The sequence below is a fragment of the Cetorhinus maximus genome, chromosome 24 (genome assembly GCF_964194155.1).
Source record: "Cetorhinus maximus chromosome 24, sCetMax3.hap1.1, whole genome shotgun sequence".
In the NCBI taxonomy this organism is placed as follows: Eukaryota; Metazoa; Chordata; class Chondrichthyes; order Lamniformes; family Cetorhinidae; genus Cetorhinus; species Cetorhinus maximus.
In genome coordinates this window covers 24,585,798-24,613,555 of record NC_135902.1, presented here as the reverse complement: position 1 = coordinate 24,613,555, position 27,758 = coordinate 24,585,798, and the positions used below count along the sequence as shown (strand labels likewise).

At 45.5% G+C, this 27,758-nt stretch overlaps 1 protein-coding gene across 1 annotated transcript in view; it reads left to right on the top strand.

The window, feature by feature from the left end:
- usp43a (ubiquitin specific peptidase 43a) overlaps positions 1 to 27,758 on the top strand; it is a 581,344-nt gene that overhangs the window by 511,417 nt on the left and 42,169 nt on the right. Inside the window, exons 9-12 of the mRNA XM_078570881.1 lie at positions 2,644 to 2,747; positions 20,268 to 20,345; positions 21,408 to 21,537; positions 22,754 to 22,873. Coding sequence (XP_078427007.1) covers positions 2,644 to 2,747; positions 20,268 to 20,345; positions 21,408 to 21,537; positions 22,754 to 22,873 — 432 coding nt within the window. The remainder of the gene's footprint in view (positions 1 to 2,643; positions 2,748 to 20,267; positions 20,346 to 21,407; positions 21,538 to 22,753; positions 22,874 to 27,758) is intronic.

The following is a 27,758-nucleotide window of genomic DNA, read 5'->3' as shown; positions in this document are numbered from 1 at the left end:
GGTTAGTTAATATTGTGATTAATATTTGCATGCAGTGCATTCTTTCAATGCCTGGTACCTTATAAGTCTTTTTTTGTGCAGCGGTGCCCTTGCATTACTTAACCCGGAACAAGGCTTCCAGTGAACCTTCCAGGCTGCTGCATGGTCACACAGGCGCATGTAGCTTAGCAAGAACATTGGCTCCAATTATGGAAGATTTAAAATACCAAGATATCCTCCTTGGGTATTCCAGTCCTTTACTGTAGAAATATTTAAACTAAGCTTAATTAAAATCTGAAGACATTTCATTATTTTCAGAAGCTGCTGCCCAGTCTAAGTTGGCAGACAATACAGGAATTGAAGGAACTGATAGAAAAAACAATCGAACAGTGCTGATAATGTAACTGCCAGTTCATTTCTTAGATTGTACATTCGCTGACTGTGTAATTAACCACGGGTAGATTGAAGTCAGAAAGAATTTAGATTGATAGCCACATCTAGGATTGATATTGCCATGAACAGATAAAATATTGCCATGCTCAGTGAGCGAGACCATTTTGACAGGTTTGATATGAGGATTGTTTGAGTGGCAGGGAATGGAATGTATTGTGGAACTTGCAGCCTGTGAAGGAAAGTCACAATCTGTCAAACATTACACATACTTTCTGCAATTGGGTTTGAAATTTCTTAGGCGCTTTGAGCAGGAGATGAGAGCCATCTCCCATTTCTTTTAGCATCGCTGATTTTTTTTCTCTGACACTCTCTCCTGACAATGTTGACTCTTACTGGGGTATGATAAGACATTGATCTTTCTTCATGTATTAACTTGAAGAATGACCAGCAGCAGATTGTCCTGATTTTGGGAACCATAACAACTGGACCTGGCCCTGTTCTCAGCTGACATCTAGGTATTTTTCTGCCAAGCGTAAGGACCTGGAGTACAGGAACCTCTATGGATTCTCTTATTCTCTTTTTCATTATCACTCTTTAGTTCAGTTCACAAAAGAAATGGGGCATATCATTCACTAGATGTCAAAATCTCTGATCCTTTTTTCAACATGCTTTATTGCTGCTCAGTCCTCTAGGTAATGTAACTTAAGACTAATTGTAAAAAAAAAAGTCTACCCAAAACCCTAAGAAAGAGATCAGTGCTGTAGTACTATAAACCAAAGCTTTGGTAGAACAATCCAGAGGTACAATTATGTGGTTTTTAAAAAAAATTAAATTAAAGTTTTTACAAATCAATGAAACAGTCCCACCCCTATACAGATACAGTTCCCAAGTTGCATTAATTGACACAAGGAATCCATCACGTGTATTCATCATGGTGGAACCTGCACCTATTTGAAGCTGAGTCCAGAAGTCTGATTCCAAATGTCTGAAGATGAGAAAAATATGAAAAATTTGGCTTGTCAGCAAAGAAAACAGGTGACTGAGAGGTGATTTTATGGAAGCTGGTAAACAGCAAGGAAAAGGTTGAACCAGAAAATGATTTATATCTGCATTAGAGAGAAGAATAAAGAAGCATTCATTTGAACTGATAAAAGACAAATCTGGGACTGGTATACCTACTCTGGAGTTATTTCAATATTTGATCTGCTGGTGCTCAAAATCATAAATACGTCTTGTAACAATATTTCTTCAGGCAATCTATATCTTGGATGGTACAGTAAAATTGCACTTCTATGATATGGATTCAAACCCAGTGTCCACCAGCTATAAAGGTCTCACCACAAGTGATTTGAGTATCTCAATCCAGTTTATTTTGGACTTGTGTTCATAGCATTAAACTATGCCTAATTCAACATTAACTTGGCATTTTTACACTGAGAGGCTGGGTAGCTGGTGATGGAAATGAAAAATTGTCACAGTAGAGCTCAGTGCAAATTTTGTTGTTTGCCTCTTAAGCAAATCTCATAGTCAGTGACAAAGTGACAGCGTTCACCGCTGACCTCAAAGAAAGCTGCCCACAAAGATTTTGCGATGTCTGTGGCTTGGATTTCACCTTTCCCAATGTCAATGCCAATCCCAAGTCACAGGGATGTTCAGGTGTCTAGAAACAGCCAATCACATTGCAGGATTTTCACGGGCAGCAAACCAGGAAGTAAATTGCTCTGATTATTCTTCACTATTAATTTTACAAAGAGCAGAATAAAAATTGGGACATACACATTAGAAGATGAAGTAGCATGAACATATTTTTGAAAAAAATATTATATCAAACTATGGTGTTTTTATTATGATGGAAACTTTGGCATTACAGAAATATAAAATTGGATTTCTAGGGCAAGGGAAGCTATTCAGCGGTAGTTATGACTTAGTACACCTTAAAAAACTGAGTTGCATCTCATTAACATGGCATAACTTTTTAGGGGGGAGATTTAACATTATTATTCTAAAAGGGAAGTTCTCATCAGTTCTGTGATTTGTAAAGATTGCAGATTTCAGCAGCACAGGAGAAGGTGTGTGTGTGTGTGTGTGTGTGTGCTGTCAGTGTCACAGGTAATGATGGGAAACGCTGGCAATTTTGCTGTCATTACAACTGCAAAATCTGGCCAATGTTTCACAAAAATCACAACATGTTTTCCAACCTGTATGTTCGTGTAAAAGGTCAGCATGGACACGATTAAAGGGAGTCACTATATAAATCTCTTTTTAACTCAGAACTTTGGACATCTGTTCCGAATACGTGTGACTGGAGGACCGACAACCAATTGTTACCTCTCTCCTCAAGACATTAGACCACTCTGCCAGCCAGCAGTTGACAGGTGAGAATTGCTGTTTGTCACATAGTGCTTCCTTCAAACCAATTTAATGTCCAGTTCCCAAAGGAACTTTCTTTAAAATAAGTTTATAGAGCTTGGATTTGTCCTTCAAACCCAAGTCTGCATGTTCTTCCCTCTCCTGTTGTATCTGCTGCTTCACATCGTGCATAATTGACCTGATTAATTATCAAGCAAATAGCATCATATACACGTTTCCTGAACAATTAAGGAGAACTGTAACAATACACTTGAATAAATACAAGTTAAAGGGAACAGAAAGTCCTGTCTAGTTTGCCTTATGATTTTACAATACAGGATTATATTTATTTCTTGTATATTTTTAGTTTGGACTACAAAAATGCACATTATTATGATAATTACCATTCATTCTACATGAGCTGCTTTCACTTCTCTTCTGGGTTCTGGTAAATCCTCTTAGTGGACATTAAGTATTAAATGCATGGATCTGTTTAGGCCCCAAGTTCTGATACCTTCACCAGTGTGTGTTGGGATATCGGGAGAATTTATTCCCTTTTGTGGCACCAGCATCAACTTTATCTCCTCCTACATTGAAGACAATTCTCTGATGGCATTACCATCACTGAATCGCCCACTATCAACATCCTGGGGCTTACCATTGACCAGAAGCTGAACTGGACTAGCCATATAAATACTGTGGTTACAAGAACAGGTCAAAGGCTAGGAATTCTGCGATGAGTAACTCACCACCTGACTCCCCAAAGCCTGTCCAAAAAGAATATATCCCCAATGTACGTACATTGCACCTGTTTCAGCTCAACAAAATAAGTGACAGCTATTCGCTGACTCAATCCTCAGCACAGTGCCTTGGCCAATCAGGGTCAAGCTGCCTGGTTTAAATTTAAAACCATACTTGGCAGTTAACTGTCAGTCACCATCAGTGGTGTAAACTCTCTATTTTGTCTGATCCCTAATTTTAGACTCCAGAAATTAGTTTCTGAGGGGGGAGAAAAGCATCAAGAATTTATTTTATAGTGCAGTTTAAGCGATTTGTGGGAATTTAGTAATCAGATTGTGCAATCTCAGTATAAATCATGAAGCTGCAGTCTCCTCTCCAGGGTACAGGGCTCAGGTCTGGGCAAATAGTACGGAGAATATGAGTTGCCCAAGCATCAGGGCCCTTCTCTCGGCGTTGCTAGTATTGCCCAAAGGAAAGGATGAAATCAGTACAGTTTGGTAGCAGCTCTGCTGCATCAAGGAACCCTAGCAAAACTGGGGTCAGTGGAAATTAGGGGGAAAACTCTCCATTGGTTGTAGTCACATGTTGAACAAAAGAATCTTGTTGTGGTTGTTGGAGGTAAATCAACTCAGTCCCAGGACACATTCCAGGAGTTGCTCAGGGTAGTGCTCAGTACCATTCGCGACTCCTTAGATACTGAAACAGCCTGTGTCCCTATGCAGCAAGATTCAACCACATTCAGGCTTGGACTGAAAAGTGACAAGTAACATTCGCGCCACACAAGTGCCAGGCAATGACCATCTCGAACAAGAGAGAATCTAATTATTGCCCCTTGACATTCGATGGCATTACCATCACTGAATCAACCTCTACCAACATGCTGAGAGTTACCATTGACCAGAAACTGAACTGGACTGGACATGTATACTGTGGCTACAAGAGCAGATCAGAGACTGGGAATTCTGCAGCGAGTAACTCACCTCCTGAATCTCCAAATCATGTCCATCATTTACAAGGCACAAATTAGGAGTGTGATGGAGTACAGTCCACTTGCCCGGATGAATGCAGCTCAACAACACTTAAGAAGCTTGACACCATCCAGGAGACAGCAACCTGCTTGATTGGCAACCTATCCACCACCTTCAACATTCACTCCCTCCACCATTGACATACAGTGGCAGCAGTGTGTACCTTCTACAAGATGTACTGCAGCAACTCATCTAGGCGCCTTCAACAGCACCTTTCAAACCTGCAACCTCTGCCACCAAAAAGGACAAGGACAGCAGATGCATGGGAACACCATCACCAGCAAGTTCCCATCCAAGTCACACACCATCGTGACTTGGAAATATATCGCCGTTCCTTAACTATCGCTGGGTCAAAATCTTGGAACTTCCTCCCTAACACCACATGAACTGCAGCATTTCAAGAAGGCAGCTCAGCACCACCTTCTCAAGGGTAATTAGGGATAGGCAATAAATGCTGCACGCCCACGTCCCGTGAAAGAATTTTTAAAAGTTACCGGAAAGCTGCCTGATAGATGTCTGATCTATGCCTATGGGACTGCACTCTGGATTTTCTGTCAGGGTTTACTCCTTTAGCCCCCTTCTCTCCAGGGGCACCCACACGGTGGTGGGCCTATAGCTGGGGGCCTAGTTCATGCGCACCAGGACGTAATCACACGCTGGTGGGCCTGTATACCACATGTCTGAGGGCCAGCCTCCTTTGAAAAGATACCCTTAACTATAAGGTAGCAGCTAATATGGATCACATAGTGTGACACCTTTAACTTTAAAAATACCTGCCGTAGTGCAGTTTGCATGAATAGTAGTTAGTGCCTGTATTCACAGTGAGCTTTCAATTAAGCATGACCCCTCAAACTGACTTTCAGATGAATTGTTAAGCCATGGCTTCGTTTCCTTTTTCAGATGGACATTATATATCCTTGACATTATTCAAGGAAGATCGGGAGAGTTCTTGCTGGTGTCCAGGCCAATATTTATCACTTGACCAACATCACCAGATTTAATTATCTGATCATTATCACAATGCTGTTTGTGGGGCCTTGCTGTGTGCAAATTGCATGTTGTGTTTCTTGCATTAAAACAGTGACTTCACTTCACTTGTACAGGCCTTCATTGACTGTAAAATGCTTTCAGAAATTGAGAGTTCGCAGAGTTTGTGAAAGGCGCTATATAGATGCAAGTTTCTTTCATGTGGCAGCGTTTTTAATGGTGTAGATTTTGTAATACTAATTAAATAAGTTTTACACTTGCGTTGTTATCTGATGTTTAGTTCTGTTCTCACTCCTTTTAGAATATGTGTTATGCATGGCTTTTTAAAATGAAAGGCACATGGGATCACTGTGTCAAATTAGGCTTATGAATCGTGATAAATCAGGCATCACTCCTATATTTCTACCATAGTAAAAGTAATTTAAATTTGATTTATGTGAATGAGCTTTACTTTGAGATGGTTATTGGTGGGTTGAACCTCAATTAGTGGCAGATATTTAGTAGTCACTTTCAATGTTTAGACAACGGGTTTTGTATCACATACAGTATTGAGTTTTGTGCTGCTTAGTTTCTTTACAAATTACATCAGCACCATCTACTGGTAGAAGGCCAGTTATGTAACCTTCATTGCAAGAAATTTCAAACAATGAAACAAAAGATTTCTCACACAATTGAATGGGCTTTCATATCGCTATGGGCGTATGTGGCAATGGGTAGTGTAAAACCTCCCATGTAGACAACAAAGAGCTTAATCTCCTCTTCATCAGAGTTTAGTAGTTACCAATACATTATAGATATTGAACAATCTTAGAACTTATATTTATGTAACCCTATAGATGCTGTCCTATACATTACAGGTCCATATGTTAAACCTGTGCAAAATGGGAAAAAACACACACGCAGGCACATACACACATTACACAGCTAAGCTTCAGAGACTTAAATAAATCAGATGCCTTTCAATAAGGGACAAAATTATTCTAAGCATGACAGGCAGCTAATTAAATGTGCAACTTGTTGATGATTCAGCAATTTTTAGAGAATCGCTAGTCTATATGGACCAGGAAGATCAGAGATAAAAACAGAAAATGCTGGAAAAACTCAGCAGGTCTGGCAGCATCTGTGGAGAGAGAAACAGAGTTAATGTTTCGAGTCAGTAAACGCACTTCTAACATGTCTTCCTTTTTCCTTAACCAAGGCTCTCCCCCACTGTGTTGACAGGGCCTTCAACCGTGTCCGACCCATCTCCCGCATTTCTGCCCTCACCCCTCCCCCTCCCTCCCAGAACCAGCCTTTGCATTCAAAGGATCGTCCTCCATCATTTCTGCCAACTCCACCACCAAACACATCTTCCCCTCACCCCACCCCCACCAGCATTGCGTAGGGGCCATTCCCTGGTCCACTCCTCCATCATCCCCTACTCCTTATGCCCTTCCCACGGCACCTTCCCATGCAATTGCAGAAGGTGCCCCTTTACCTCTTCCCTCCTCACTGTCCCAGGCCCCAAACACTCCTTTCAGGTGAAGCTGTGCTTCACTTGCACCTCCTTCAATTTGGTCTACTACAGTCGCTGCTCCCAATGCGCTCTCCTGTACATTGAGGAGACTAAACACAGACTGAGTGACCACCTTCAATCAGTCTGCAAGCATGACCCAGACCTCCCTGTCGCTTGCCATTTCAACACTCCACCCTGCTCTCATGTCCATCCTTGGCTTGCTGCAATGTTCCAGTGAAGCCCAACACAAACTAGAGGAACAGCACCTCGTCTTCCGACTAGGCACTTTACAGCCTTCCGGACTTAACATTGAGTTCAGCCATGAACTCTTTCCTCCAACTTGACCCCTTTTTTAATCTAAGTTTTAATTTTTTTTAAATTCAAAAAATGTTTTTTAACCCTTCTCCCCGCAGGGCCACCTGTCACTTGTTTCTATGTTGTGCTTTCACAGAGCGCTGACCCTTGTGCTATTAACACATTCTGCTATCTCACCTTTATGCCACTCTTCGTACCTTTTTTCATCTCTACCAGTAACACTCCCTTTGTCATGTGCCCGTGACATCTTAGTCAATCTCTCCTGAGCCACGACCTATCCCTGACCTTCTATTCTTCCCCACCTGCTTAAACAGTATAAAATCCATCACATTTCTACTTCTCTTTAGCTCTGAAGAAGAGTCATACGGACTCAAAACGTTAAGACTATTTTCTGCAGATGCTGCCAGATCTGCTGAGCTTCTCCAGCATTTTCTGTTTTTATTTCAGATTTCCTTCATCTGCAAGATTTTGCTTTTATCTTAGGAAGATCAGAGGTTGATTCCTGGGAAAGCCATGATCTTTGGTGAGGTGGAAGCAAGTTACTACAATAGGCAGGGGGAATTTCACTTGGACTTCTGATCAGAATCAGCATCCAGTGAGTGTTGGAAATGTGTGCCCATGAACATTGGGTGAGGACAGATCAAATTCAGCTAACCATCCTCTTTATTTATCGAAATAACTTGCATCTATACAGCACCTTATTACACCCTCAGGATATCCTAAAGCACTGTATAACTGATGGGCTACTTGTCAAATAGAGTCCAAGTTGTTTTTGTAGGTAAATGTGGCATGCAACATGATCTTGCCTCTAATCTAGCCTCTAAGCTACACGCAGTGTCAGTATCTGAGCCGGTGGCAGAGAGTGTAAATGAAGTGTCAGTGCTGTGTCTTCAACATCACTCTCTTGGAGTTCCTCCACTGCCAGGCCAGGTTGCATCTCTTGGGTATCTGAAAGAAAAAAAGCACAGGGGTAATTTTGTGATGGCGGGGGAGGGTGGTGGGGGTGCAAATGCAAAAAGCACATGTGAACAACATCTGCAGGTTGTAAATCGGATGAGATTGTCCTCGGCCCAATCATCTTCAGCTGTTTCATCAATGACCTTGCTTCCATCATAAGGTCAGAAGTGGGGATGCAGAAGTGGGGATGTTCGCTGATGATTGCACAATGTTCAGCACCATTCGTGACTCCTCATATACTAAAGCAGTCCATGTCCAAATGCAGCAAGACCTGGACAATATCCAGGCTTGGGCTGACAAGTGGCAAGTAACACTCGCGCCACACAAGTGTCAGGCAATGACCATCTCCAACAAGAGAGAAGCTAACCATCGCCCTTTCACATTCAATGACATTACCATCACTGAATCCCCCACTATCAACATCCTGGGCGTTACCATTGAGCAGAAACTGAACTGGACCAGCCATATAAATACTGTGGCTACAAGAGCAGGTCAGAGGCTAGGAATCCTGCAATGAGTAACCCACCTCCTGACTCCCTAAAGCTTGTCCACCATCTACAAGGCACAAGTCAGGATTGTAATAGAATACTCCTCATTTGCTTGGATGAGTACAGCTCCAACACACTCAAGAAGCTCGACACCATCCAGGAGAGAGCAGCCCGCTTGATTGGCACCCCATCCACAAACCTTCACTCACTCCAACACTGATGCGCATTGACAGCAGTCTGTACCATCTACAAGATATACTGCAGGAATTCACCAAGGCTCCTTTGACAGTGTCTTCCAAACCCACGACCACTTCCGTCTAGAAGGACAAGGGTTGCAGATAGATGGGAACATCACCACCTAGAATTTCCCCTCCAAGTCATTCACCATTCTGACTTTGAAATATATCGCCGTTCCTTCACTGTCGCCGGGTCAAAATCCTGGAACTCCCTCCCTAACAGCGCTGTGGGTGTACCTACACCACATGGACTACAGCAGTTTAAGAAGGCAGCTCACCACCACCTTCTCAAGGGCAACTGGGGATGGGCAATAAATGCTGACCCAGCCAGCGAAGGCCACATCCCATTAATACATTTTTTAAAATGAGGAGAAAGTGGGCTGAGAGAAGGAGGATTAGATATAAGGATATTGTCACTGTTGATGGTTTCAGCCCCATAGCTGGCTATGGCCTCAGCAATGGATGTTCTAATAATGGCCAACACCGTGTCCTCCATGAATATTAGGACATGCCGGCATAACTGCCCCCTACAGTTAGCTCCTGCTACCTCCGGTTGTGTGCTTCCTTGTCCTTCAAGAGAAAGGAAAATGTGTCAGTGAGTGTGGTGTATTTTGTTTGGTTGATGTGCCAGTCATGGATGAATAGCTGGCAGCGTATGCAAGCTGTGGGATGAGTGTAATGCTTGCAGCACTGGTAGATGTGGGAGGTTGAGGTGAAGCTCCAAGTCATGTTAGAGATTGCTGATAAATGAGGAGTGCGGTGAATTGAGCAATGTCCAAGGCTAGTGCTGCAGTGGTTAGGATGTAGCATTTGAAGATGCATTCACTGCTTGGAACAATCATATAAGGTCACTGAAATTCTTACAGCACTGCACCCAGATCCTCAGGGCTTGATTCCTTGCATTGACCTCCACAGCTATCTGTTCTTATTACCTTCTGTCTTGGGAGCCTCCTGCATCCTCTACAATATAGGGCATTTCTCCCCTTCTTCATTTCCTCCAGTGTATGTTGTACCGTTCCTTGCTATTTCCCAAGATAGATTCACTTCTTGTATGAGTCCCAGCACCTGGTCCAACCGCAATGCACCTCCCCTCTAAGTTGTGCAGGCTAGTTTGAAGTGATGCTCGGAAATTACAATTTTAGGTCCCCTGCTGATGCAGCCAGCCAATCAACAGCACTGCTTGTCCACAGAAATCATCCTGATGTGTGGGCAGCACCAAGTTAGCACGCTGTCTGGACTTCAGTCTGGGCACAGGTTCACACTTCATGATCCCTGTGCCTGTTTTCAGAAACCAGTTGATTTATTCTCCTTGTGCTTTATTTCTGTCCATTTCTAATGATTCTAAAAATTCTCCAGTGTCATTTCAAAGTGGCAAGTACTGGAGAAATGAACCTGGGAGCAGATCAAAGATCACAATCATCTGAAAAGATAACTTTCTATGAACTGAAAATTCACAAAGTGAGCTCTGCAGTCAATTTAACAGACTAAGAGATAGTGGAGTCGATTTGTCAGCCTTCCCTGAAGTACCCTTTTATTGCTGACCTTACACTGCTGACTGGACACAACCACAGTGATTATTTCATTATGATTGATCTCACTGCTGCAAGAAGCCATATAAACGCTAAGTTGTCTAGTAACAATTTAATTTAATGTAAACACAAATGTAGTTCTCCTGAATCGATCAAGCTAAGGAAAATTCAACAAGGCTGTTTAGATTTCCTGATTGCCCCTTCTCCCAAGCCCCACATTATACTGGCTAAGATTAGTGTCATTGTTATTGACTTGTTTTTTCCCTCTAACCCTGTATGAATCGATTGCTCAATGTATTTATTGTGCGTTTTAGACACCTTTGAGCAGTGCCTTATTTTTGCGCATATAATTGTACCCCAGCTTTGAAGTTTCAGCTTATATAATGCTCTTCACCAAAATACACAACTTGTTTATGATGTGATCAGTTCTGGCTATAGATGTTTATCAACCTTTTATCTACTGAAGGCAGTCAAAGAACTATTATTACTTTTAAGGAGCACATTTATTTGCGTGTAGAATTCAAAGTTTCCCGCCTACTGGGTGAGATGTTTTAAATGGCTTGAAGGGAGTGTGTAGTCAAATTAAAATCTCAGTTTAATTTTATCCATAAAACTATGCTCTAGTCGTTTCTAAGGTTTTGATTTTATTTTTCAAACAAACCTTGAGCAGCCTACTTTCCACCACTTCCTGTACAATCGCAGCTGTAAGCATACCCAGAAACTTTGTTTTTCTGCACTAAACCGACCAAGCAGCATCCTTGCATCTGCAAAAGCTGATGGACAGGCAGCAGACAATCTGTTTCAGGTGGAGTATCTCCATAGTGTGCACGTTTGCTGATGGCTGAAGAGACCAATCCTTCAGAGGCAGCCTCTGCCACAAGTGCCACGCATGAAGCTACCAAGTGTTGTTGTTGTTTTCGGCGTTGGCAACTGTTGCTGAGCCATTGGTCATCATGTTGGTGTGTGCCATTTTTGCCATTTTCCTCTGTCATCAGCTGGTGGCTGCCAGTGTGGTAATCGATGTTTATGGCCTTCATGTCACACTTGCAAACATCCTTGAAGCAGAGCTTTGGGCCTTCTACAGGTTATAAAGGGATTGTAAGAAGCACACACAAGTTATATTTTGCTTAAATGCTGAGATGTATAAATACTTTTCAGTCAGCTGATCCTTGCTTCAATTATCCAAGTTATTCATTGTTGTTTATGTATAACCTTGATAGCATGTTAATCACTGAGTTTTGCTTCAAAATCATATCCATTTTACCATAAAGATTAAAGCAAAAAACTGCGGATGCTGGAAATCTGAAAAAAAACCAAAAATTGCAGGTCTGACAGCATCTGTGGAGAGAAAGACAGAGTTAACATTTTGAGCTCGTATGACTTCTTCAGAACTAAAGAGAAGTAAAAATGTGGTGAAATATATACTGTTTAAGGGGGGTGGGACAGGTGAAGCTGGATAGAAGGCCAGCGATAGCTGAAGGCAAAGGAGAGATTGCGAAAGATGTCATAAACAAAAGGTCAAAGGGGTGATGATAGACATTTCTTGCCCATCCCTACTTGCCCATGAATGGGTGGTGGTGAGCTTCTTAAACCGCTGCAGCCTCTGTGGTGTAGGTACACCCACAGTGCTGTCAGGAAGGGAGTTCCGGGATTTTGACCCAGCGACAGTGAAGGAACCGCGATATATTTCCAAGTCAGGATGGTGTGTAGCTTGGAGGGGCACTTGCAGATGTGGTGTTCCTCATTCACATGCACTGATAGTTTTCGCCATGCCTTCATCGACTCCAGTATAAGTTGCTGCAGTGCTCTCTTCCAAATTTCCCAAATTTCACCAACCTCCTCCAATTCCACACTAAATCTCATTCTCCAAATGCCCTTGTGCTCGCCAACCTTCACTGACTTGTATATCAACTTTAAAATTCTTGCCATCAACCATATATCCTCGAAAGCATCAACAGGTCCTACCTCTGCCAATTTGTGCATCCTATTTTCCTGTTAGCACCCACTGTTCTTCTGATTCTGGTTTTCTATAAATTCCCATGCTCCTCATTCCTCTTGGTGCAGGGTCTCCAGCCATTTCATTAGTATATTCTGTAACCTGGTGCTCAGTTTTTGGGTGAGCGTGCACACAAGTATCACCTGAATACTGAAGCTAAATGATTGAGGTTGGAGTGACTTGGGATTTGGATTGTAGGTTGAACAGTTTCCCATCTGTTCTGTATATTGTCTCCATGCTTGTGGGTCATTTGCTGGAGGTGAGGTTCAGTATTTCAGTGAGGAAAATGAAGAAGAGGGTTGGTGCAATGACAGCCTTGTGTGACCCCAGTTTTCACTGAGATTGGGTTTGTGCTATTTCAGCTGGGGAGGAGCATGGCCTGCATGTCATCATGGCATAAGCAGAGGATGATGACAAATTTCTGAGGGCAGCCAAATTTGAGGACGTTACTCCATAAATGTTCGCGGTTGACAGAGTCAAAGGGTGGAATCATCCCAGTTTTACAATAAGTGCAGTGGCAGGCATGAAAAAACGTGGATACAAAATTGGCTAAAAATAGGAAGCAGAGAGTAATGGTCAATGGATGTTTTTCGGGCTGGAGGAAGGTTTGTAGTGGAGTGCCCTAGGGGTCGGTATTTGGATCCTTGCTTTTCCTGATCATATAGTAATTATCTAGATCTTGGTGTGCAGGGGACAATTTCAAAGTTTGTGAATGATACAAAGCTTGGGAGTGTTGTAAACTGCGAGGAGGACGGTGTGGAACTTCAAGAGGACATAGACAAGTTGGTGGAGTGGACAGATAGGTGCCAGATAAAGTTCAATGCGGAGAAATGTGAGGTGATGCAGAACAAAAACAAAAATACCTGGAAAAACTCAGCAGGTCTGACAGCATCTGCGGAGAGAGATACGGTTAACGTTTCGAGTCCGAATAGGAAGAACATGGACAGACAATATAAAATAAAGGGTGAAATTTTGAAGGGGGTGCAGGAGCAGAAAGACTTGGGTGTGTATGTGTATAGATCATTGAAGGTGGCAGGACAGGTGGAGAGAGCAGTAAGCATATAGTATCCTGGGCTTTATTAATAGGGGCATAGAGTACAAGAGCAAGGAGGTTATGCTGAATTTATATAAGACACTCGTTATACCTCAGCTGGAGTATTGTGTACAGTTCTGGGCGCCACGTTATAGGAAGGATGTGAACACATTGGAGAGAGTGCAGAAGAGGTTTACAAGGATGGTTACAGGGATGAGAAGCTTCAGCTATGAGGATAGATTGGAGAGTTTGGGACTGTTTTCCTTGGAGAGCAGAAGGCTGAGTGGAGACTTATAGAAGTTTTCAAAATCACGAGGGGGCTGGACAGAGTTCCCACTCGTAAAAGGATCAAGAACGAGAGGGCGCAGATTTAAAGTGATGTGCAAAGAAGCAAATGTGACGTGAGAAAAGACCTTTTCCCACAACGAGTGGTTCGGGTCTGGAATGCTGTGTCTGGAAGTGTGGTGGAGGCAGGTTCAGTCGAGGCATTCAAGAGGGTATTAGATGGTTATTTGAAAAGAAACAATGTGCAGGGGTACGGGGAAAAGGCAGGGCAATGGCACTAGGTCATAATGCTCATTTGGAGAGCCGGTGCAGACACGATGGGCCAAATGGCCTCCTCCTGTGCCTTTAAGATTCCGTGAAAAAAGTTGTTTTACCCGCCGGCCGCAATGGTAGGTCTTTGCGCAGTATCGTCCCCTTCCTGGTGCACCCTGCATCATTAATAATGCATTCATGGGAAACACACCGGCTTGCTGGGTGGGCAGGCTCAGACTTTTCAGCCACGCTGTGACCTCAGTGCTTCCTCGCTCTAGGCGCCATATTTAAAGTGCACCAAAGTGCAGCCTATTTCATGTCTACAAACCAGGACTGCTCCAGACAACAGATGGCCCTGTAAGCAAAGGAGACAGCAGCTGCCAAATTTAGTGATGCCTCTCTGGGGCACTTGCTGGACCAGTGGAAGGCTGCTATAATGTCCTGTACCCCCATTCTGGCCACAGGTGGTCCACCAGAGTTACCAGTCAGGCCTGGGAGGCAGTGACAGCAATGGTCAGCACCACTGGAGTGCAGAGGAGGTCAGCAGGAAGAAGATGAATGCTCTCATCCGTTCTGCCAGAGTAAGTCAACTACCTCATCGCTCTCAGCTCACACACTGACAAGCCCATCACACATCCACAGGGATCTCACACCTCAAGAGACAACACCACTAACTCTCATTCACACCCTCACATCTCCATCAGGCTCATATCCTCTCGAGCTTGCATTCTCATCCCTCTCCCACTCCCCCGAGCATCCCGGTACACCTTCCTGTCCCCCTTTTAGCTGATCATCCGTTGCAGCCCATGGCCAAGACGGTGATATTCCGGAGCAAACCCGCAGCATTAATGGAGACCTCCCATCATCCATGAGCTGCTTCGCGGCAAAGCTATGTCCATAAGAATGCACCCAGCATGTGATGCACTAGTTCCTCCAGGGTCCGGTAGCTGTAGGGCTCCAGCATCTTCTGCTCCTTGGATGTCTGTGATCTAAGCAAGGCCCTAAAGGTGAGTCCCGCTTTCTGCATGTCTCATTTGTCCAGGCGTGTTCTGCAGTGGCGTGTTTTCCTGCCGACATAACGGTAAACCTGGCATGGGGGGACAATTCAGTGAGATCCTCGAAAACGTGGACCATTTTCCGTATCTTAGGAGCTTCCTCTTGCCGAAGATAGACACAGATGATCAAACTCGTCACCTCCAACATGCCAGCTCAGCCTTCAGCCAACTGAGGAAAAGAGTATTTGAGAATCAGGATCTCAAACCCACGGTCATGGTTTAGTGGACAGCAGTGATCCCCATGCCACATAAGGTTTTGGAGACTTTGACAACATGCAGCAGGCAGTGGAGAAGTATCGGCAGTGGTGCCTTCGCAAGATGCTCCAAATCCAGTGACAACGCAAAAAAACGGTCTTCCCCGAAGCCAACATGCCCAGTATTGAGGTGCTGATCACTCAAAACCAGTTCTGCACGGCCGGACATGTCTTTCGTATGCCTGACACCAGACTCCCAAAGCCACTGTTATACACAGAACTCAGTCGTGGTTGGAGACTTCCAGGAGACAGCAGAATTACTTTAGGAATGTCCTCAAAACATCCCTGAAGAGATCAAACATATCATGGGAGTCCCTGGCTTGTGACCAACCAAAATGGAGAAGGTCTACTCGAGAATACACTGAACATGTTGGAAAGACTTCATCGGAAACATGCAGAGTCAAATTTGAGACATCGGAGGAGTGCACAAATCTCTAAACAACTCATCTATCTGACCCTTGAAGCAACATCTGCCCCCAACAAGTCTGCAGATCCAGCATTGGACTTAACAACCATCTCCAAACCCAATGAACTGGATTGTAAGCAAGCCATCCTCAATCCCAAGGGACTGCCTGAGAAGAAAATGACTGAGACTCTCCATTAACCTCCCAGTGTTCCTGCTGCTCTTCCTCCCAGTGTTACTGCTGCTCTTCCTCCCAGTGTTCCTGCTGCTCTTCCTCCCAGTGTTACTGCTGCTGCTCTTCCTCCCAGTGTTACTGCTGCTCTTCCTCCCAGTGTTACTGCTGCTCTTCCTCCCGGTGTTACTGCTGCTCTTCCTCCCGGTGTTACTGCTGCTCTTCCTCCCGGTGTTACTGCTGCTCTTCCTCCCGGTGTTACTGCTGCTCTTCCTCCCGGTGTTACTGCTGCTCTTCCTCCCAGTGTTACTGCTGCTCTTCCTCCCAGTGTTACTGCTGCTCATCCTCCCAGTGTTATTGCTGCTCTTCCTCCCATTGTTACTGCTGCTCTTCCTCCCAGTGTTACTGCTGCTCTTCCTCCCAGTGTTACTGCTGCTCTTCCTCCCAGTGTTACTGCTGCTCTTCCTCCCAGTGTTACTGCTGTTCTTCCTCCCAGTGTTACTGCTGCCCTTCCTCCCAGTGTTACTGCTGCTCCTCCTCCCAGTGTTCCTGCTGCTCTTCCTCCCAGTGTTCCTGCTGCTCTTCCTCCCAGTGTTACTGCTGCTGCTCTTCCTCCCAGTGTTACTGCTGCTCTTCCTCCCAGTGTTACTGCTGCTCTTCCTCCCAGTGTTACTGCTGCTCATCCTCCCAGTGTTACTGCTGCTGCTCTTCCTCCCAGTGTTCCTGCTGCTCTTCCTCCCAGTGTTCCTGCTGCTCTTCCTCCCAGTGTTACTGCTGCTCATCCTCCCAGTGTTACTGCTGCTCTTCCTCCCAGTGTTACTGCTGCTCTTCCTCCCAGTGTTCCTGCTGTTCTTCCTCCCAGTGTTGCTGCTGCTCTTCCTCCCAGTGTTACTGCTGCTCTTCCTCCCAGTGTTACTGCTGCTCATCCTCCCAGTGTTCCTGCTGCTCTTCCTCCCAGTGTTCCTGCTGCTCTTCCTCCCAGTGTTACTGCTGCTCTTCCTCCCAGTGTTCCTGCTGCTCATCCTCCCAGTGTTACTGCTGCTCATCCTCCCAGTGTTACTGCTGCTCATCCTCCCAGTGTTACTGCTGCTCTTCCTCCCAGTGTTCCTGCTGCTCTTCCCCCCAGTGTTCCTGCTGCTCATCCTCCCAGTGTTCCTGCTGCTCATCCTCCCAGTGTTCCTGCTGCTCTTCCTCCCAGTGTTCCTGCTGCCCTTCCTCCCAGTGTTCCTGCTGCTCATCCTCCCAGTGTTCCTGCTGCTCTTCCTCCCAGTGTTCCTGCTGCTCTTCCTCCCAGTGTTCCTGCTGCTCTTCCTCCCAGTGTTCCTGCTGCTCTTCCTCCCAGTGTTACTGCTGCTCTTCCTCCCAGTGTTCCTGCTGCTCATCCTCCCAGTGTTACTGCTGCTCATCCTCCCAGTGTTACTGCTGCTCATCCTCCCAGTGTTACTGCTGCTCTTCCTCCCAGTGTTACTGCAGCTCATCCTCCCAGTGTTACTGCAGCTCATCCTCCCAGTGTTACTGCAGCTCATCCTCCCAGTGTTACTGCTGCTCTTCCTCCCAGTGTTACTGCTGCTCATCCTCCCAGTGTTACTGCTGCTCTTCCTCCCAGTGTTACTGCTGCTCTTCCTCCCAGTGTTACTGCTGCTCTTCCTCCCAGTGTTACTGCTGCTCTTCCTCCCAGTGTTACTGCTGCTCTTCCTCCCATTGTTACTGCTGCTCTTCCTCTCTTCAGAAACCTCAACATCTCCTGATTTTGCTTTCAGTCACTGCCCCATCCCTTCTTCCAATACCCATCTCCAGTTATTCTGTCCCTGACGTGTTCAGTGTTCACATTCAAAGCGCTTTTTATGTGTAAATATAAACAGTTTCTGTTGTTGAAATGAAACTGCTTTGCATTAGTGTAAAAGTTGTGTCAGGGCCTGACTTGGAACAAATATTCTCCTATTGCATGTTCTGGGCTCAGCTCTGAAAGCTGGATTTACAATATTGCTTCATTGACCCAAATCTTCTGGTCTCTGAATGGTCATACCCTGGAGGCACCTTGGAAGATGCTCTGGGGGACCTTTCAGAGGTCCCCATGCACTGACTACACGGGAAATCTCAACTTTCAATGGGCAATTCCCCTCTGTCTGGAACCCTCCAAAACTCTGAATTAAAGTTGGAGACTTCAGATGGTCTTGACTCACTTACCAGAATAGTTACCAGGAAAAATTTGAGGGATTGAAACCATTTCTAACTCCTTAGTTACTATCGTGCTGACACCGTCCCACACCCCCCCCACCCCCATCCGCTAGACGTGACCCCGATTTCCTCGCCCGACTACACTGCCTGACTATCTCTCCAAAGTCCCCAGCCCCCTGAAGCCCCTGACTACTCTCCCAAAACCCCCAACTAACCCTAACCCTGACTACCTCTCCAAACCTCCACTACCTCACCCCCAACCACCCTCACGCCCAACCCTGCGTCCGACATTACCTCACCGCCCCCGACCCATCCTAGCCCTCACCCACTTACCTTACACACTTACCTTCTCTCCTGTAGCTTGTCAAAGTGGCATTTTAAACAAAGGGGCGTTTAAATTTACCGGAACAAGGCAGCTAGTGCTGAAAGGGTTTTGGGGGGGGTGCGTGGCTTGGTTTGGTTTTCCCCAACTTCCTGCACTGCGAGGCAAGGATCCGGAGCTCCACATTTCTCAGGGGGCCCAGGTTGGAAGTCTGGGTGAGAAACGTGGAACTGCAATGTAAGGTAAGAAAATAGGAGCAGAGTGGTAATCCGACAGTGATTTGGAAGACAAAATCAGAATTACCTGGAAAAACTCAGCAGGTCTGGCAGCATCGGCGGAGAAGAATAAAGTTGACGTTTCGAGTCCTCATGACCCTTCAGCAGAACTGGAAGATTTGGCCCATTGTGTCAATGCAATATGAAATCAGTTCACACCAACACTGCAGTAAAATAACAACACTATCATGTGAACACAGTTTACATCAACCCCTATTGTCCCTCGGTAGTGCAGTTTGACAAAACCAGTAATGAGTTGTTTTTGCAAGTTTCCAAAGCAAGCCAGGACCTGATAAGTGTCAACTGGATATTCCTAAACATTTCCTTCCAGGGAAATAGCCCTGGGCATTCTCAACCAGGATTCCATTGATAGCAAGGGCAAGGCTGCTCCATCACACATTAAACAAACATTACTGTGTAATCACAGAGTGTCATGGCCCGTATCTTCTTTTCTCCGGAGACCAATGTACCCCACAAGAGGCACTTCAGGACCCTGCAGAATTGCCATCACATTGACTCCATCGGAATTTCCTGGGAACTTTGAACTTCCGATGGACAATTTCCCCTGCTTCCTGAGGCCCACCAAAAAAGTCTCCAACTCTGAGTTTCAGTTGAAGACTTTGGACGGTTTGACTCACTTAGCCAGGAAATGTTAGACATAAAAATCCTAATCTGACTCCTGGGTAACTATACTACTGACCCCCCCACCAACTCCCCTCTTGACCCTCTGACTACCCCGCAGAACCCCTGCCTCCCTTGATCCAACGTGGCTACCCCTGCCCCCGATGCCCCCAACTTTCCCACCGATTCCCCATCCGATTCGACCTGACTAACCCCCACACCCAACTACCCCCGAGCCACCCTGACAAGCCCCACCACCCAACCTCCCCCCGACACCCAGAATCCCCCCCCAACTGACCTGACTATCCCTCACCATCCAACAAGCCCCCCTGACTCCCAACTCCCCACAACCTAACCTGACTAGCCCTCAACCCGCCTATCCTCCTTTTGACCTCACCCACCCTACCCACCTGCCACCCAACACCTCAACCTCCTGCCAACCTGCCATCCACCTACCTCACCAACCCACCATATCACTACCATTCATCCATTCACTAGCATTCATCCATTCATTAACATTCACGCTGGACATTTAAACAGCTAGTTACAAAAGCTAGTGCCATAAAAAGGTGTCGTCTTTTCTGCACTGATTCTCTTCGCTGCTCCCTGCGAGGATTCCTGCACTGAGGGAGTTCTTCTGCATTGTGGGGAATTCGGAGCCTTTCAACGTCTGCAGGTAAGTGGGTAATTTTCTGTCTGACCAGAATTGGACACAGGGTTCTGACTCCGATCTGAAGTTTTGGGTCAAAGCGTTTGACCGATTGGTGATCTTCACTGATGATGGGACAACCATGCGTTTGTTGATCTGTCCTAAATTTGCACTAATTTGGTGTGTGAAGGAAGCACATCTTACGTTGCCTCCAAAACAAGGGCTGTGCATGAAAGTTTTGTTGAGTGATTCTAAAATGTAGTTGTTACTTTTAGGGCATTACGTTCCTGTGGCCCTGGTGGGCCCCCACATATAAAGCTTGTTTTGGAATGGGATCAAAGGACGAAAGATGGGTGAGTGTGCAAATGCAGACAGCTGAGCTGGATTATTATTTGGCTTTCACCTGTAGGAACATGTTGCTAAACTATACTCAAATGTATAAATGACCAGTGGGCCTGCATTGAAAGTGAGCATTCTGGTGGATTATGAATATGAGAGATTGCAAACTCCATTGCTTTGTCATTTTGTTTGATGGTGATTAAGGTGATGATAAAGTTTCTTGTAGGTAATAAAATCCATAATTGCAGAGTGTAGGGCCAATAGATCCAACTGTGTTGTTAGAAATTCAGGTCTAATGCAGATATCCATTTGAGATCAAGTGTCAGCAAGTACCTTAAACAGCCTGGACTCCCAATGCCCTGAATGCACTAGCACAAAACTCAGGAATGTAAAATGAAACACTCTCAAATTCTGGACTAGATCTCTATGTCTCATGCATATATAATTAATTTGAAGGTGGACCAAGTTAACACTGGGTGAGATGACATTGGGTTCAGTTCACTAGCTGCTTTACCCCACAGCAGGCAAAATACATAAGAGGCCAGTGAATAAGGTGGGAAAGACTTGGTAAATTCAGATAACTTCTACTCATCTACTATTACAAAAATACATAAAGACCATACATACGCTAGGGTTTGGGCATCTGACCTGTGCAAATCAAAATGAGCTGGGAATATTCACACTTGAGAAAAGGCAGTTCAGGAGCTCATGTAGAGTTTTTCAAAATTAAAAGAGTCTAAATTGTTTGACATAACCACAGACTCTAACCATAAATTCAAGTTCAGAAGAGAGATGGTAACCAGGCTTATTTAAGTATTTCATAGAGAGGTTACCATGACACAAATTAACCAGGAAGATGACGAGGCAGCAAATTTAAGAGCAACATGCATTTTAGGCAAAATAAACGATTGAGAGATATAAGTAATAGAGTTTACTGTGGTAATGTTCTAAGTTTGGGACTAGCCAGTTGAATTATAATGGTTTTCCAAAACAGTGTATTCCAATGCACCGGTGGTCCTGTTTGTAGAGAGCAATAGGGCTTCATTAAAGTTCATAAACATGTCTTTGTTTCTCAGTTTGTTCGGAAGCATTCAGGAAGAAGTTGTCCAGGACAAAGAAAGTGTTCGGACTCAGCAGCAGGCCCATCAGCAGGCACACAACTGTACATTGGCCGAGTGCTTTGAACTATATACAAAGGAGGAACAGGTAAGGGGAGGTGATTGGATTGTCCATCAAATAGGGACAGGACACCCGTTACTGGTGAGAACTCAGCTGCATCTTTAAAAATAATAATAGTGGCTGACCTTTCTGCAGTGTAAAAAAATCTCAAGGAGACCCGTGTTGGTGGTTGTTTCTGAAGGACGTGCCTAACAAAATTGGATTTAATGTGCCAAATCCAGGCACATGTTTATTTTACTTATTTCTTCCATATTTTTCAAACCCCTATCATACTAACAACCATTCCTGAGGGAAAGGTTGAGTAAATGACTTGCTTTGTGGGCTGTGCCAAGTGTGTGCTGCAACCAGTCCCCAGGTGATACAACAGCAACTTGTATTTATGAAGTGCCTTTAACACAGTAAAATATCCCAAGGTGCTTCACAAGGAGTTATCAAATAACATTCGATGGTGAGGCACATAAGGAGATATTGGCACAGATGACCGAAAGCTTGGTCAAAGTTTTAAGGGGCAGCTTAAAGGAGAGTGGAGAGGTATAGGGATGGAGATTCAGAGCTTTGGGCCTTGGCAACTGAAGGCAAGGCCACCAATGGAGGAGCAGTTAAAATCGGGATTGCTCAGGAGGCCAGAATTGGAGATATCACAGAGCGTTGTAGAGCTGGGAAAAATTACAGAGATGGGGGATAAGGCCTTGGAGGGATTTGCAAACTAGTGTGAGAATTTAAAAATTGAGGCACTACTAAACCTGGAGCCTGTGTGGGCTAGTGAGCACAAGGGGTAGTAGGGAACAGGAGTTGGTGCAAGTTAGGTTACGGGCAGCAGAGTTTTGAATGGCCTCAAGTTTATGGAGGATAGAAAGTGGGAGGCCAGTGAGGAGTGTGGTGGCATAATCAGGTCTAGAGGTAACAAAGACAGTGGGTGAACTCAGGCAGGAATGGTGTTGGGCATAAAAGCAACTTAGCTTTCGAGTGATGTGTGAAATTTATTTTCTTTTCATCCTTTTGGTACCCACCTTCCAACAGCCCAATTAAAATCAGCATTTTACCAAGTGGTAAATTACTGGTCATGAATTATTGGTTATAGACCTGTGGTGTGGTACAATGTTATGTCAGTGCACTCACTGTAATTTATTGCAGTGCAAAGAGAGAGCACAATAAACACAAAATCTTATTTTCTGTTGCAAGCTGTACCTTCAGTGTTGGCAATGATTTAGAACATTGATGTGATTCAATCGTTTCTCTGCAGTTAGCTCCAGATGATGCCTGGCGATGCCCACATTGTAAAAATCTTCAGCAGGGGATGGTCAAGCTTAATCTATGGACTTTGCCTGACATTCTTATCATTCACCTGAAGCGATTTCGACAGGTATTTGTGTATTAAAATAGGACTGTGATTTATTCAAACATTTTCTCTTATTTTACAATACCCTGGGTATAAATTGACTGTCTTTGACAAGTGCATAAAAAGTTTGTTATGGTTATAGAGAGGCTATTCCATATAGTTGTTATTTTGGGAAGGATGAGAAGTTCAGAGTATAATCAAAGAATACTGCAACAGAATGTAGCTTGTTTTGTTGCATTTCCTGTGCAGCTCAGTGCAGCATTTTGAATGATTCAACCTAACTCAGTACATACCATGGTCCCTATACTGGACATTACATTGTCCTCTTTTGAGGTAAAATTGTGCTATGTGATAGTAACAATAATGTGTTTTATATTGTTATGAAATTCCTTTGTTACTTTAGCAAATTTAAGCTGGTTAACATCCCTTTGTTAAAATTGCAGTCAGTGAAATTTGATTCAAATGTGTTAACACATTTGTTTATAAAAACCCACAGTATGATCTCAAAACATTTATGTTGTCATTGCTATGGACATTTAATGGATAATTTTATGCATCTCCAGAGAGCACAGACTTGAAGGATGGAATGGCCTCTTTCTGTGTTGTAACCATTGATTCTATCATAATGATTCTATCCCAATCTTTTTTGTCTTTCTACTTGAACAATTTTTCTTCAGCATATTTTCAGAGTTTTGTGTGAGATCTTCTCATTGGAGGCTGCCCTTTGAACAACTGTGACCCTTTATAAATATTAATTAGTTGGCTTGAGACTAGGGCTGGAATTTTCCCTCCCCATTGGCGTCGGATGTCATAATGGGCTGAGACCAAAAATCGGTTTCACAACGTCGTGAAACCAGTTTGCGATTGTCCGCTCCACCCGTCAATGGCTTTTCCCGCTGCCGCATGATGGGAACATCATTTTAATATATCTGCATCTAATTATAAGCCCAGCTCACTGGAATCATCCCCCCCATGTCAAATTTACTGCCCACGTTGGCGAGAAAACACACCAGCCCAGAACCTATCTTGACCATTGTGATGTACAGAAGTCAAAACTCACTGATAGGGCCTTGCTCATATTGCGGACGTACGAGGTGCAGAAGATGCTGGAGCCCTACAGCTACCAGACCCTGGAGGAACATGAGTTTCACATGCTGGGGGGAATTCTCATGGACATGGCTCCGCTGCGAAGCAGCTCACGGAAGGTGGAAGATCACTGTTGATGCCTGGGGTCTGCTCAGGGACATCACATTCTTGGCCATGGGCTGCTATGGATGATCGTCGAGGGAGTGGAGAGGAAGGTTGAGGTTTGACTGGAAGAGGAAGATGTACTGGAGAAGGGTGAGGTTGGGAGAGGGGGGGGTGGGGTGGGGGGGGTGAAGGTGGTGTCAGGGGTTAAGGTTGAGAGGGGGGAGGACTACGGGGGAGGAGGGTGTAACGGGAGAATGCAGCAAATGAGGAGGAAGGTGTAAAAGGGGAGGAAGATGTAAGGGAAGGAGTTTGGAGGGGGGAAGGAGTTCAGGGAGAGTAAGGAGTTCAGAGGGCAAATTGAGTCCATGGAGAGAAAGGAATCTGCGGGAAAGGATGGAGTAAGAGTGGAGAAAGGAGTAAGGGGGGGTGCTATCCAGGTGAATGTGCAAGGGGAGGGGTCTGTGGAGTCAATGACTGCCTCTGGGGAGTGAAATGAAGGTGGGTGTGGTAGGAGGGAATGATGGGAATGAGAAAGGACAGCATGAGGTGGGAGGGTGAGGGTGCGACGGTAGTGGTAGAAGGGACGGCGAGGGTGGTTGATGGGGACTCGGAGGCAGACACGGATCCTGGGGGTAGAAAGGAGGAGGTCAGGAAGGTCAATGTAGATTGGGGTGGGTTTCTCGGGAAGATAGGGAATGTGCACATTCACCTGGACATCCTGGAAAAAAAATGGTTCTGGTAGGTAGGTGACGGTGGGGAGGTGGAAGGTGATGCCAGGGAGGGTCAACAGTGATGGGAGAAAGAACATGAGCGACTGGTGGAGGGAAAGGACGGGGGAGCTGAAAACATACTTAACAACTGCCATGCTTCTGAAATTGAAGGTATGGGGAGCCTTGTGTTGGACAGGCACAGGTGCTGCATTGGAGTGCGGTCAGTGGGTGGGCGGAGATGCAGGTCAGCTCAGATGGACAACTGAAGGAGAGCCCAGCAGGCAACATTGAAAATGCTTGGGAAATTGAGATGAGTGTGATTGAGGAAGAATCCACATGCATGGGCAAATGCTTGCATGAGGCTCTGAATTTCTCTGCCACACACACACTTCTCCCTCCAGAATCACTCGTGGGCCGGCTGCATGCAGCTGAACTACAAGTTGGGGGGATGAGGGGGAGGACTCACGAAGCCTGTAAATGAAGCTGAAAGACAACATTACATATTATTCAGTGAAAGTGAATATATTTTCAGATTATAAAGTGACAAAATGTGTTCACCCGTGCAACCACTTGTGATCAGAAATTCTTAATTTTTCTAGGCCTACCACTGCTTCTAGGTGCTGCCCTGACATCCGCAGGAGGGGTGGAGACAGCCTGTGCAATGGTTGTCCCTATTGCCTCTGATGACTTTGGCATGGTCCCCTGGAGAGTTGAGGCTTTGAGGCTTGCTTTGGCTGTCCTCCTGTGGTCCAGATGCTCTGACAGAGGATGAGGTTGTGGTGGTCATAAGTAAAGGGGACTCAGAGAGAGAGAGAACAGCTTCTGAGATTCCTGAGTGGATGACCCAGGGTGTCCAGCTGCTGCTCCTCCTCCCTTCGAGAGCCTGAGGGCGACAATCTGACTTCTTGAGGGAAAGGAGCACATGGAGGGATGTCGAGGTGCCCTGTTTCCCCCTCTCGTTGCCACTGCAGGAACTCACCCAAGGCTACTGCGATTGAGTAGAGATCTGTGCGCATCTCCGAATTCTGCTGGACCAGCGTCTCCATGGCATCCGTCATTTTTCCCATGGAGACCTCCATTCACGCACATGTGGGTACCACTTCATCAGAGAGCAGGCGGAGACACTCCTTTGACTTGCGTGTTGAGGGCTCCCAACAGCTTTGTGTTCCCATGCCTTCTGCTGACTCTGCAGGATAAGTTGGAAGGCTGATTCCATAGGCTGGTCATCTGACTCGGACACACAGATGCCTCTTCCCCATCAGTCCTACGAGTGATGGGGAGCTCAGCTGAATCTGCCTCCTCCTGCTGTGGACATATGTCCATGTGGTTACCACCAGATTGTGAACCCGAGCCTGCTCTAGATCTACATCCCACCGAGGTGTGTGTCTCTGCGCTGGTAGAGGGTGTGGGTAAGTGCTGTGATGGGTCTTCCAGGCTGCTTATTTCCTCTTCAATGGAGGAGGTGTCCTCTTCAATGGAGGTGAGAATGTGGATGGAGCTGAGGGACTGGCTGGCTGAGGGTGTCGGTCGCTTGGCAGAGCTCCTTGTGAACCAAAATAGAGATAATGAGAGCATGGCAGCAGGGCCAAAAACAAGAGGTAGAGCACTCACATTTGCACTGAGAGAGGGATGATGTGGTGCAGGATCTTCATGTGGGTGTTCATTGCTATTTCACGTTGCCCCAGGCAGGGTCCACATCCTCACCAGTCAGCGCGATGTCACACTCCTCAAAGTGAGTGAGGGGCCTAATGTGGGCCACTCCACCCTCTGTCTGGGACCTCTCCCTGCTGTTGTGAGCCAGTTTCTCCTGCATGAAAACAGATGGAGAGAGTATGAGCGGGATGCATGGCACTGCGTGGAGTGTTTGTATGGTGAGTGGATCATGGACGGGATGAGGACACGAGCTTGAGAGGGTATGAGCCTGATGGAGATGTGAGGGTGTGTGTGAGAGTTAGTGGTGTTGTCCCTTGAGGTGTGAGATTCCTGTGGATCTGTGATGGGTTTGTGTGTGTGTGAGCTGAGAGTGATGAGAAGAGTGAGTTACCCTGGCGGAACGGATGAGACCATTCATCCTGTAGCAGCACTGGGTGGCTGTCCTCTTTTGGAGTGGGTTGGTGCTGACCACCGCTGCCACCACGTCCCATGCTGGATTGGTGACCTTGCTTGCTGGCCTTTGCCCAGAGCAGTGGTAGAGGATGTCACGGCGGGCTTCCGCTGCATCCAGTAGGCGCTCGAGGGATGCGTCGCTAAATCTGGGTGCAGCATGTTTCTTCCCTTTGGCAGCCATCAGTTCTCAGCAGCTTCCTATCCCTTGAGTGCTAGCTCTTTGCAGGGGCAGCCTCTAAATATGGCGCCTGGTTTACTTCAGGCCTGAGGTGACAGTGGGGCGGGCGAATCAGAGTGACCTGGCATGTTTCCATGGAATCTATGATTAATGAGGTGTGATTGGGACAATACGGCATGAAAACCTGCTATTGTGGCCAGCAGGTAAAATGTCCTTTTTCCTGCCCGCTACTGCACTTGTTGCAAATCTGGGATGATTCTGTCCTAGGAGTTGACTTTGAAACCCCCTAAGTGAGTAACACAGTCCAATGTACTTAGGCAGCTGTTATTGGGGTGTAGGAATTATCCCATCTTGGATAGCTCCCCCACCGGGTGTTAGTGAGGTTTGTGGATTTGATTCCACCTTAACAGAGACGCTATCTCTCACAGAGATTATCATTATTTAACCATAATAAATAGTTTACATAAAAAAAACACAATTAGATCTGTCCTGGAGTCAAACCAATGATCACTCCAAGTCTGTTGAATCTTTAGACATCTTATTTCCATTATTCTCAAACTCGCCAGTCCTAGTCAACTATAGTGCAGAAGCTAGATCTTATATTCTTTGTGTCCACACTTCCTTCCTAATTCTCACATGCACATCTCAAGGATTTGTTCCTCCAGAAATGCCTATGCTTCTTGTTGTTCATGTTTCGTTGAGAATTTAGTGGGGTTAACTTATG